At 52.5% G+C, this 12,183-nt stretch overlaps 1 protein-coding gene across 2 annotated transcripts in view; it reads left to right on the forward strand.

Moving 5' to 3' along the window:
- LOC140719018 (modulator of macroautophagy TMEM150B-B-like) overlaps window positions 1-12,183 on the forward strand; it is a 57,131-nt gene that overhangs the window by 19,090 nt on the left and 25,858 nt on the right. For both annotated transcript variants that reach the window (XM_073033348.1, XM_073033347.1), the window contains exon 3: window positions 1,330-1,389. In XM_073033348.1, coding sequence (XP_072889449.1) covers window positions 1,330-1,389 — 60 coding nt within the window. The remainder of the gene's footprint in view (window positions 1-1,329; window positions 1,390-12,183) is intronic.

The following is a 12,183-nucleotide window of genomic DNA, read 5'->3' on the forward strand; positions in this document are numbered from 1 at the left end:
TGGCGTCAGTGGTCGCATAACCAGGACTTGTGATACACACCAGCTGCTCATACGACCATCCACCACCTGTTCCCATGGCTTCACATGACCCTGATCAGGGGGGTTAAGCAGGTGCTACACCTTGCCCACGGGTAACTTGCAGGCTTGCGGAGGGAAGGAGCAATCTCTCCTTTGGTAGAGCTGAATTTCCAATCTGCCACCCAACCAACAACACCAACAAATTCACCCTAGTAAGCAGAGAGCTAGGGGACCCCATGATACTATATCCCCTCCGTCTACATCGCTGAAGCAAACCCTCTGTTTAGTGTGGCATCGCCGTGTCTGTGATCTTGTTATGTTGTATTCAAGATTATTTAATGCAAGGAGAACAAAATAATTGTTCTGGTTGTGCTTATGCACTTAATAAAACACCAGTATTACAATTAAAATGAATATCATAGACGGTATAAAGCTTTGCATTTATCCATGGTTGTGATGTTATTGACTCTTTTAAAACAAAATTAACTTGTTTACCACTTTGGTGGATCCACTTTTTAGATTTCCCCTGGTTTGCTCAATCATGGAGGTTTAATTATTATCAAACTTGGACCTTGGTTAGCTCTTGATAATCACTGTTAAAGTCGAGGTCAAAGTCAAAGCTGCAATTAGTGTTGTAGCACAGGTATACGGTCGATATGCACAGGAAATGTGATGATAAACAGCTGCTGTAGCATCGAGTTCGACACTTGATTGGCAATTGTGTTGGAACAATTTAAACTTTAACATAATCAGAATCAGATTTATTGTCACTGATTTAGTTCCGTTTTAATATACATGCAGCAGTGCAGTGCAAAGATAAAGTTGCTCCAGATTGCAGACACAGTACAATAAAAAGAAATAGTGAGGTAGTATAGCGTTCATAGGTTGACGGTCTGTTCAGAAATCTGATGGTGAAACTGCTCCTGAGTCATTGAGTCCGGGTCTTCGAAAAGAGAAAAGATGAGTTTTATTTGTCACATTACAGTACATCAAAACAGACAATGAGATACACCGTTGAGTCAATGACCCAGGTCTGAGGATGTGCTAGGGAAACCGTCAAGTGTTGCCATCAAGTGTTGTCCTTAACTTACTAACTTTGGAACTCCTGTATCTCCTCCCTGATAGCAGTTACCAGCAGAAGGCATGTCCCAGAGAGCGGGTGTCCTTGGAGTTGGGTGACGCCTTCTTGAGGCTGTCTATGATGGTGGGGAGGCTGTTTAGCCTCTTTTAGTCTTTCTATTACTTCATATCTTTATTTCAATATTAGTTATTCCCTTTCACACAAAGTCATTGCTGGTAAATTTCCTGCAGGTTTTCCATGGCGGTGGTGAACGAGTCTGTGAACATCACCGTGGAGTTCCCCTACATCAGGTGAGCACCTGGAAATCATCAAGTGAAATGTCATTCTCAATTGTTTCCCTACAGTTCCTCGTCCCCAGGTGAGGTGAGCTTTTCCAGTCCCTGCCCCTATTGCCCTGTATCCAGCTGACCTTCTCTCACCCCTGTCTTTGAGTGATCTCTCCATGTCCCGTCCCCAAGTAAAGACGTTTCTCCTCTGTCTCCAGGTGAGCACCTTTCTCCAGTCTCCAGGTGAGCTCTAACTCTAATTACCTGTTCCCAGGTGAGCACATTTCTCCTCTGTCTCCAGGTGAGCACCTTTCTCCTTTGTCTCCAGGTGATCATCTTTCTCCTGTCCCCAGGTGAGCACCTTTCTCCTCTGTCTCCAGGTAGCACCTTTCTCCTCTGTCTCCAGGTGAGTACCTTTCTCCTCTGTCTCCAGGTGAGTACCTTTCTCCTCTGTCCCCAGGTGAGCATCTTTCTCCTCTGTCCCCAGGTAGCACCTTTCTCCTTTGTCTCCAGGTGAGCATCTTTCTCCTCTGTCCCCACGTGAGCATCTTTCTCCTCTGTCGCCAGGTGATCATCTTTCTTCTCCTGTCCCCAGGTGAGCACCTTTCTCCTGTCCCCAGGTGAGCATCTTTCTCCTCTGCCGCCAGGTGATCATCTTTCTTCTCCTGTCCCCAGGTGAGCACCTTTCTCCTGTCCCCAGGTGAGCATCTTTCTCCTGTCCCCAGGTGAGCACCTTTCTCCTCTGTCTCCAGGTGAGCATCTTTCTCCTCTGTCCCCAGGTGAGCATCTTTCTCCTCTGTCCCCAGGTGAGCAACTTTCTCCTTTGTCTCCAGGTGAGCACCTTTCTCCTCTGTCTCCAGGTGATCATCTTTCTCCTTTGTCTCCAGGTGAGCACCTTTCTCCTCTGTCCCCAGGTGAGCACCTTTCTCCTCTGTCCCCAGGTGATCATCTTTCTCCTCTGTCTCCAGGTGAGCATCTTTCTCCTCTGTCCCCAGGTGAGCACCTTTCTCCTGTCCCCAGGTGAGCATCTTTCTCCTGTCCCCAGGTGAGCACCTTTCTCCTCTGTCTCCAGGTGATCATCTTTCTCCTTTGTCTCCAGGTGAGCACCTTTCTCCTCTGTCCCCAGGTGAGCACCTTTCTCCTCTGTCCCCAGGTGAGCACCTTTCTCCTGTCCCCAGGTGAGCATCTTTCTCCTGTCCCCAGGTGAGCATCTTTCTCCTTTGTCTCCAGGTGAGCATCTTTCTCCTCTGTCCCCAGGTGAGCACCTTTCTCCTCTGTCCCCAGGTGAGCATTTTTCTCCTGTCCCCAGGTGAGCACCTTTCTCCTCTGTCCCCAGGTGAGCACCTTTCTCCTGTCCCCAGGTGAGCATCTTTCTCCTGTCTCCAGGTGAGCACCTTTCTCCTCTGTCCCCAGGTGAGCACCTTTCTCCTGTCCCCAGGTGAGCACCTTTCTCCTCTGTCCCCAGGTGAGCATCTTTCTCCTCTGTCTCCAGGTGATCACCTTTCTCCTCTGTCCCCAGGTGAGCAACTTTCTCCTTTGTCTCCAGGTGAGCACCTTTCTCCTCTGTCTCCAGGTGATCATCTTTCTCCTTTGTCTCCAGGTGAGCACATTTCTCCTCTGTCTCCAGGTGATCATCTTTCTCCTCTGTCTCCAGGTGAGCATCTTTCTCCTGTCCCCAGGTGATCATCCTTCTCCTCTGTCTCCAGGTGATCATCTTTCTCCTCTGTCCCCAGGTGAGCAACTTTCTCCTTTGTCTCCAGGTGAGCACCTTTCTCCTTTGTCTCCAGGTGATCATCTTTCTCCTCTGTCCCCAGGTGAGCATCTTTCTCCTCTGTCCCCAGGTGAGCAACTTTCTCCTTTGTCTCCAGGTGAGCACCTTTCTCCTTTGTCTCCAGGTGATCATCTTTCTCCTCTGTCTCCAGGTAAGCACCTTTCTCCTCTGTCTCCAGGTGAGCATCTTTCTCCTCTGTCCCCAGGTGAGCATCTTTCTCCTCTGTCCCCAGGTGAGCAACTTTCTCCTTTGTCTCCAGGTGATCATCTTTCTCCTCTGTCTCCAGGTGATCATCTTTCTCCTCTGTCTCCAGGTGAGCACCTTTCTCCTCTGTCTCCAGGTGAGCATCTTTCTCCTCTGTCCCCAGGTGAGCATCTTTCTCCTGTCTCCAGGTGAGCACCTTTCTCCTCTGTCTCCAGGTGAGCACCTTTCTCCTGTCTCCAGGTGAGCACCTTTCTCCTCTGTCCCCAGGTGAGCATCTTTCTCCTGTCTCCAGGTGAGCACCTTTCTCCTCTGTCTCCAGGTGAGCACCTTTCTCCTGTCTCCAGGTGAGCATCTTTCTCCTCTGTCCCCAGGTGAGCACCTTTCTCCTGTCTCCAGGTGAGCACCTTTCTCCTCTGTGCCCAGGTGAGCATCTTTCTCCTGTCTCCAGGTGAGCACCTTTCTCCTCTGTCTCCAGGTGAGAACCTTTCTCCTCTGTGCCCAGGTGAGCATCTTTCTCCTCTGTCCCCACGTGAGCATCTTTCTCCTCTGTCTCCAGTTGAGCACCTTTCTCCTCTGTCCCCAGGTGAGCATCTTTCTCCTGTCTCCAGGTGAGCACCTTTCTCCTCTGTCTCCAGGTGAGCACCTTTCTCCTGTCTCCAGGTGAGCACCTTTCTCCTCTGTCTCCAGGTGAGCACCTTTCTCCTCTGTGCCCAGGTGAGCATCTTTCTCCTGTCCCCAGGTGAGCATCTTTCTCCTCTGTCCCCACGTGAGCATCTTTCTCCTTTGTCTCCAGGTGATCACCTTTCTCCTCTGTCTCCAGGTGATCATCTTTCTCCTCTGTCTCCAGGTGATCATCTTTCTCCTGTCTCCAGGTGATCACCTTTCTCCTGTCTCCAGGTGAGCATCTTTCTCCTGTCTCCAGGTGAGCACCTTTCTCCTGTCTCCAGGTGAGCATCTTTCTCCTGTCTCCAGGTGTTCACCTTTCTCCTGTCTCCAGGTGAGCATCTTTCTCCTGTCTCCAGGTGATCACCTTTCTCCTGTCTCCAGGTGAGCATCTTTCTCCTGTCTCCAGGTGATCACCTTTCTCCTGTCTCCAGGTGAGCACCTTTTTCCTCTGTCCCCAGGTGAGCATCTTTCTCCTCTGTCTCCAGGTGAGCACCTTTCTCCTCTGTCCCCAGGTGAGCATCTTTCTCCTGTCTCCAGGTGAGCACCTTTCTCCTCTGTCTCCAGGTGAGCACCTTTCTCCTGTCTCCAGGTGAGCACCTTTCTCCTGTCTCCAGGTGAGCATCTTTCTCCTGTCTCCAGGTGTTCACCTTTCTCCTGTCTCCAGGTGAGCATCTTTCTCCTGTCTCCAGGTGATCACCTTTCTCCTGTCTCCAGGTGAGCACCTTTCTCCTCTGTGCCCAGGTGAGCATCTTTCTCCTGTCCCCAGGTGAGCATCTTTCTCCTCTGTCCCCACGTGAGCATCTTTCTCCTTTGTCTCCAGGTGAGCACCTTTCTCCTCTGTCTCCAGGTGAGCACCTTTCTCCTGTCTCCAGGTGAGCACCTTTCTCCTCTGTCTCCAGGTGAGCACCTTTCTCCTGTCTCCAGGTGAGCATCTTTCTCCTCTGTCCCCAGGTGAGCACCTTTCTCCTGTCTCCAGGTGAGCACCTTTCTCCTCTGTCCCCAGGTGAGCACCTTTCTCCTCTGTCCCCAGGTGATCATCTTTCTCCTCTGTCTCCAGGTGAGCATCTTTCTCCTCTGTCCCCAGGTGAGCAACTTTCTCCTTTGTCTCCAGGTGAGCACCTTTCTCCTCTGTCTCCAGGTGATCATCTTTCTCCTTTGTCTCCAGGTGAGCACCTTTCTCCTCTGTCCCCAGGTGAGCACCTTTCTCCTCTGTCCCCAGGTGAGCACCTTTCTCCTGTCCCCAGGTGAGCATCTTTCTCCTGTCCCCAGGTGAGCATCTTTCTCCTTTGTCTCCAGGTGAGCATCTTTCTCCTCTGTCCCCAGGTGAGCACCTTTCTCCTCTGTCCCCAGGTGAGCATTTTTCTCCTGTCCCCAGGTGAGCACCTTTCTCCTCTGACCCCAGGTGAGCACCTTTCTCCTGTCCCCAGGTGAGCATCTTTCTCCTGTCTCCAGGTGAGCACCTTTCTCCTCTGTCCCCAGGTGAGCACCTATCTCCTGTCCCCAGGTGAGCACCTTTCTCCTCTGTCCCCAGGTGAGCATCTTTCTCCTCTGTCTCCAGGTGATCACCTTTCTCCTCTGTCCCCAGGTGAGCAACTTTCTCCTTTGTCTCCAGGTGAGCACCTTTCTCCTCTGTCTCCAGGTGATCATCTTTCTCCTTTGTCTCCAGGTGAGCACATTTCTCCTCTGTCTCCAGGTGATCATCTTTCTCCTCTGTCTCCAGGTGAGCATCTTTCTCCTGTCCCCAGGTGATCATCCTTCTCCTCTGTCTCCAGGTGATCATCTTTCTCCTCTGTCCCCAGGTGAGCAACTTTCTCCTTTGTCTCCAGGTGAGCACCTTTCTCCTTTGTCTCCAGGTGATCATCTTTCTCCTCTGTCCCCAGGTGAGCATCTTTCTCCTCTGTCCCCAGGTGAGCAACTTTCTCCTTTGTCTCCAGGTGAGCACCTTTCTCCTTTGTCTCCAGGTGATCATCTTTCTCCTCTGTCTCCAGGTAAGCACCTTTCTCCTCTGTCTCCAGGTGAGCATCTTTCTCCTCTGTCCCCAGGTGAGCATCTTTCTCCTCTGTCCCCAGGTGAGCAACTTTCTCCTTTGTCTCCAGGTGATCATCTTTCTCCTCTGTCTCCAGGTGATCATCTTTCTCCTCTGTCTCCAGGTGAGCACCTTTCTCCTCTGTCTCCAGGTGAGCATCTTTCTCCTCTGTCCCCAGGTGAGCATCTTTCTCCTGTCTCCAGGTGAGCACCTTTCTCCTCTGTCTCCAGGTGAGCACCTTTCTCCTGTCTCCAGGTGAGCACCTTTCTCCTCTGTCCCCAGGTGAGCATCTTTCTCCTGTCTCCAGGTGAGCACCTTTCTCCTCTGTCTCCAGGTGAGCACCTTTCTCCTGTCTCCAGGTGAGCATCTTTCTCCTCTGTCCCCAGGTGAGCACCTTTCTCCTGTCTCCAGGTGAGCACCTTTCTCCTCTGTGCCCAGGTGAGCATCTTTCTCCTGTCTCCAGGTGAGCACCTTTCTCCTCTGTCTCCAGGTGAGCACCTTTCTCCTCTGTCTCCAGGTGAGAACCTTTCTCCTCTGTGCCCAGGTGAGCATCTTTCTCCTCTGTCCCCACGTGAGCATCTTTCTCCTCTGTCTCCAGGTGAGCACCTTTCTCCTCTGTCCCCAGGTGAGCATCTTTCTCCTGTCTCCAGGTGAGCACCTTTCTCCTCTGTCTCCAGGTGAGCACCTTTCTCCTGTCTCCAGGTGAGCACCTTTCTCCTCTGTCTCCAGGTGAGCACCTTTCTCCTCTGTGCCCAGGTGAGCATCCTTCTCCTGTCCCCAGGTGAGCATCTTTCTCCTCTGTCCCCACGTGAGCATCTTTCTCCTTTGTCTCCAGGTGATCACCTTTCTCCTCTGTCTCCAGGTGATCATCTTTCTCCTCTGTCTCCAGGTGATCATCTTTCTCCTGTCTCCAGGTGATCACCTTTCTCCTGTCTCCAGGTGAGCATCTTTCTCCTGTCTCCAGGTGAGCACCTTTCTCCTGTCTCCAGGTGAGCATCTTTCTCCTGTCTCCAGGTGTTCACCTTTCTCCTGTCTCCAGGTGAGCATCTTTCTCCTGTCTCCAGGTGATCACCTTTCTCCTGTCTCCAGGTGAGCATCTTTCTCCTGTCTCCAGGTGATCACCTTTCTCCTGTCTCCAGGTGAGCACCTTTTTCCTCTGTCCCCAGGTGAACATCTTTCTCCTCTGTCTCCAGGTGAGCACCTTTCTCCTCTGTCCCCAGGTGAGCATCTTTCTCCTGTCTCCAGGTGAGCACCTTTCTCCTCTGTCTCCAGGTGAGCACCTTTCTCCTGTCTCCAGGTGAGCACCTTTCTCCTGTCTCCAGGTGAGCATCTTTCTCCTGTCTCCAGGTGTTCACCTTTCTCCTGTCTCCAGGTGAGCATCTTTCTCCTGTCTCCAGGTGATCACCTTTCTCCTGTCTCCAGGTGAGCACCTTTCTCCTCTGTGCCCAGGTGAGCATCTTTCTCCTGTCCGCAGGTGAGCATCTTTCTCCTCTGTCCCCACGTGAGCATCTTTCTCCTTTGTCTCCAGGTGAGCACCTTTCTCCTCTGTCTCCAGGTGAGCACCTTTCTCCTGTCTCCAGGTGAGCACCTTTCTCCTCTGTCCCCAGGTGAGCATCTTTCTCCTGTCTCCAGGTGAGCACCTTTCTCCTGTCTCCAGGTGAGCATCTTTCTCCTCTGTCCCCAGGTGAGCACCTTTCTCCTGTCTCCAGGTGAGCACCTTTCTCCTCTGTCCCCAGGTGAGCACCTTTCTCCTCTGTCCCCAGGTGATCATCTTTCTCCTCTGTCTCCAGGTGAGCATCTTTCTCCTCTGTCCCCAGGTGAGCAACTTTCTCCTTTGTCTCCAGGTGAGCACCTTTCTCCTCTGTCTCCAGGTGATCATCTTTCTCCTTTGTCTCCAGGTGAGCACCTTTCTCCTCTGTCCCCAGGTGAGCACCTTTCTCCTCTGTCCCCAGGTGAGCACCTTTCTCCTGTCCCCAGGTGAGCATCTTTCTCCTGTCCCCAGGTGAGCATCTTTCTCCTTTGTCTCCAGGTGAGCATCTTTCTCCTCTGTCCCCAGGTGAGCACCTTTCTCCTCTGTCCCCAGGTGAGCATTTTTCTCCTGTCCCCAGGTGAGCACCTTTCTCCTCTGTCCCCAGGTGAGCACCTTTCTCCTGTCCCCAGGTGAGCATCTTTCTCCTGTCTCCAGGTGAGCACCTTTCTCCTCTGTCCCCAGGTGAGCACCTTTCTCCTGTCCCCAGGTGAGCACCTTTCTCCTCTGTCCCCAGGTGAGCATCTTTCTCCTCTGTCTCCAGGTGATCACCTTTCTCCTCTGTCCCCAGGTGAGCAACTTTCTCCTTTGTCTCCAGGTGAGCACCTTTCTCCTCTGTCTCCAGGTGATCATCTTTCTCCTTTGTCTCCAGGTGAGCACATTTCTCCTCTGTCTCCAGGTGATCATCTTTCTCCTCTGTCTCCAGGTGAGCATCTTTCTCCTGTCCCCAGGTGATCATCCTTCTCCTCTGTCTCCAGGTGATCATCTTTCTCCTCTGTCCCCAGGTGAGCAACTTTCTCCTTTGTCTCCAGGTGAGCACCTTTCTCCTTTGTCTCCAGGTGATCATCTTTCTCCTCTGTCCCCAGGTGAGCATCTTTCTCCTCTGTCCCCAGGTGAGCAACTTTCTCCTTTGTCTCCAGGTGAGCACCTTTCTCCTTTGTCTCCAGGTGATCATCTTTCTCCTCTGTCTCCAGGTAAGCACCTTTCTCCTCTGTCTCCAGTAGAGCATCTTTCTCCTCTGTCCCCAGGTGAGCATCTTTCTCCTCTGTCCCCAGGTGAGCAACTTTCTCCTTTGTCTCCAGGTGATCATCTTTCTCCTCTGTCTCCAGGTGATCATCTTTCTCCTCTGTCTCCAGGTGAGCACCTTTCTCCTCTGTCTCCAGGTGAGCATCTTTCTCCTCTGTCCCCAGGTGAGCATCTTTCTCCTGTCTCCAGGTGAGCACCTTTCTCCTCTGTCTCCAGGTGAGCACCTTTCTCCTGTCTCCAGGTGAGCACCTTTCTCCTCTGTCCCCAGGTGAGCATCTTTCTCCTGTCTCCAGGTGAGCACCTTTCTCCTCTGTCTCCAGGTGAGCACCTTTCTCCTGTCTCCAGGTGAGCATCTTTCTCCTCTGTCCCCAGGTGAGCACCTTTCTCCTGTCTCCAGGTGAGCACCTTTCTCCTCTGTGCCCAGGTGAGCATCTTTCTCCTGTCTCCAGGTGAGCACCTTTCTCCTCTGTCTCCAGGTGAGCACCTTTCTCCTCTGTCTCCAGGTGAGAACCTTTCTCCTCTGTGCCCAGGTGAGCATCTTTCTCCTCTGTCCCCACGTGAGCATCTTTCTCCTCTGTCTCCAGTTGAGCACCTTTCTCCTCTGTCCCCAGGTGAGCATCTTTCTCCTGTCTCCAGGTGAGCACCTTTCTCCTCTGTCTCCAGGTGAGCACCTTTCTCCTGTCTCCAGGTGAGCACCTTTCTCCTCTGTCTCCAGGTGAGCACCTTTCTCCTCTGTGCCCAGGTGAGCATCTTTCTCCTGTCCCCAGGTGAGCATCTTTCTCCTCTGTCCCCACGTGAGCATCTTTCTCCTTTGTCTCCAGGTGATCACCTTTCTCCTCTGTCTCCAGGTGATCATCTTTCTCCTCTGTCTCCAGGTGATCATCTTTCTCCTGTCTCCAGGTGATCACCTTTCTCCTGTCTCCAGGTGAGCATCTTTCTCCTGTCTCCAGGTGAGCACCTTTCTCCTGTCTCCAGGTGAGCATCTTTCTCCTGTCTCCAGGTGTTCACCTTTCTCCTGTCTCCAGGTGAGCATCTTTCTCCTCTGACTCCAGGTGAGCACCTTTCTCCTCTGTCCCCAGGTGAGCATCTTTCTCCTGTCTCCAGGTGAGCACCTTTCTCCTCTGTCTCCAGGTGAGCACCTTTCTCCTGTCTCCAGGTGAGCACCTTTCTCCTGTCTCCAGGTGAGCATCTTTCTCCTGTCTCCAGGTGTTCACCTTTCTCCTGTCTCCAGGTGAGCATCTTTCTCCTGTCTCCAGGTGATCACCTTTCTCCTGTCTCCAGGTGAGCACCTTTCTCCTCTGTGCCCAGGTGAGCATCTTTCTCCTGTCCCCAGGTGAGCATCTTTCTCCTCTGTCCCCACGTGAGCATCTTTCTCCTTTGTCTCCAGGTGAGCACCTTTCTCCTCTGTCTCCAGGTGAGCACCTTTCTCCTGTCTCCAGGTGAGCACCTTTCTCCTCTGTCCCCAGGTGAGCATCTTTCTCCTGTCTCCAGGTGAGCACCTTTCTCCTCTGTCTCCAGGTGAGCACCTTTCTCCTGTCTCCAGGTGAGCATCTTTCTCCTCTGTCCCCAGGTGAGCACCTTTCTCCTGTCTCCAGGTGAGCACCTTTCTCCTCTGTCCCCAGGTGAGCACCTTTCTCCTCTGTCCCCAGGTGATCATCTTTCTCCTCTGTCTCCAGGTGAGCATCTTTCTCCTCTGTCCCCAGGTGAGCAACTTTCTCCTTTGTCTCCAGGTGAGCACCTTTCTCCTCTGTCTCCAGGTGATCATCTTTCTCCTTTGTCTCCAGGTGAGCACCTTTCTCCTCTGTCCCCAGGTGAGCACCTTTCTCCTCTGTCCCCAGGTGAGCACCTTTCTCCTGTACCCAGGTGAGCATCTTTCTCCTGTCCCCAGGTGAGCATCTTTCTCCTTTGTCTCCAGGTGAGCATCTTTCTCCTCTGTCCCCAGGTGAGCACCTTTCTCCTCTGTCCCCAGGTGAGCATTTTTCTCCTGTCCCCAGGTGAGCACCTTTCTCCTCTGTCCCCAGGTGAGCACCTTTCTCCTGTCCCCAGGTGAGCATCTTTCTCCTGTCTCCAGGTGAGCACCTTTCTCCTCTGTCCCCAGGTGAGCACCTTTCTCCTGTCCCCAGGTGAGCACCTTTCTCCTCTGTCCCCAGGTGAGCATCTTTCTCCTCTGTCTCCAGGTGATCACCTTTCTCCTCTGTCCCCAGGTGAGCAACTTTCTCCTTTGTCTCCAGGTGAGCACCTTTCTCCTCTGTCTCCAGGTGATCATCTTTCTCCTTTGTCTCCAGGTGAGCACATTTCTCCTCTGTCTCCAGGTGATCATCTTTCTCCTCTGTCTCCAGGTGAGCATCTTTCTCCTGTCCCCAGGTGATCATCCTTCTCCTCTGTCTCCAGGTGATCATCTTTCTCCTCTGTCCCCAGGTGAGCAACTTTCTCCTTTGTCTCCAGGTGAGCACCTTTCTCCTTTGTCTCCAGGTGATCATCTTTCTCCTCTGTCCCCAGGTGAGCATCTTTCTCCTCTGTCCCCAGGTGAGCAACTTTCTCCTTTGTCTCCAGGTGAGCACCTTTCTCCTTTGTCTCCAGGTGATCATCTTTCTCCTCTGTCTCCAGGTAAGCACCTTTCTCCTCTGTCTCCAGGTGAGCATCTTTCTCCTCTGTCCCCAGGTGAGCATCTTTCTCCTCTGTCCCCAGGTGAGCAACTTTCTCCTTTGTCTCTAGGTGATCATCTTTCTCCTCTGTCTCCAGGTGATCATCTTTCTCCTCTGTCTCCAGGTGAGCACCTTTCTCCTCTGTCTCCAGGTGAGCATCTTTCTCCTCTGTCCCCAGGTGAGCATCTTTCTCCTGTCTGCAGGTGAGCACCTTTCTCCTCTGTCTCCAGGTGAGCACCTTTCTCCTGTCTCCAGGTGAGCACCTTTCTCCTCTGTCCCCAGGTGAGCATCTTTCTCCTGTCTCCAGGTGAGCACCTTTCTCCTCTGTCTCCAGGTGAGCACCTTTCTCCTGTCTCCAGGTGAGCATCTTTCTCCTCTGTCCCCAGGTGAGCACCTTTCTCCTGTCTCCAGGTGAGCACCTTTCTCCTCTGTGCCCAGGTGAGCATCTTTCTCCTGTCTCCAGGTGAGCACCGTTCTCCTCTGTCTCCAGGTGAGCACCTTTCTCCTCTGTCTCCAGGTGAGAACCTTTCTCCTCTGTGCCCAGGTGAGCATCTTTCTCCTCTGTCCCCACGTGAGCATCTTTCTCCTCTGTCTCCAGTTGAGCACCTTTCTCCTCTGTCCCCAGGTGAGCATCTTTCTCCTGTCTCCAGGTGAGCACCTTTCTCCTCTGTCTCCAGGTGAGCACCTTTCTCCTGTCTCCAGGTGAGCACCTTTCTCCTCTGTCTCCAGGTGA

The sequence above is a fragment of the Hemitrygon akajei genome, chromosome 31 (assembly GCF_048418815.1).
Source record: "Hemitrygon akajei chromosome 31, sHemAka1.3, whole genome shotgun sequence".
Classification (NCBI taxonomy): Eukaryota; Metazoa; Chordata; class Chondrichthyes; order Myliobatiformes; family Dasyatidae; genus Hemitrygon; species Hemitrygon akajei.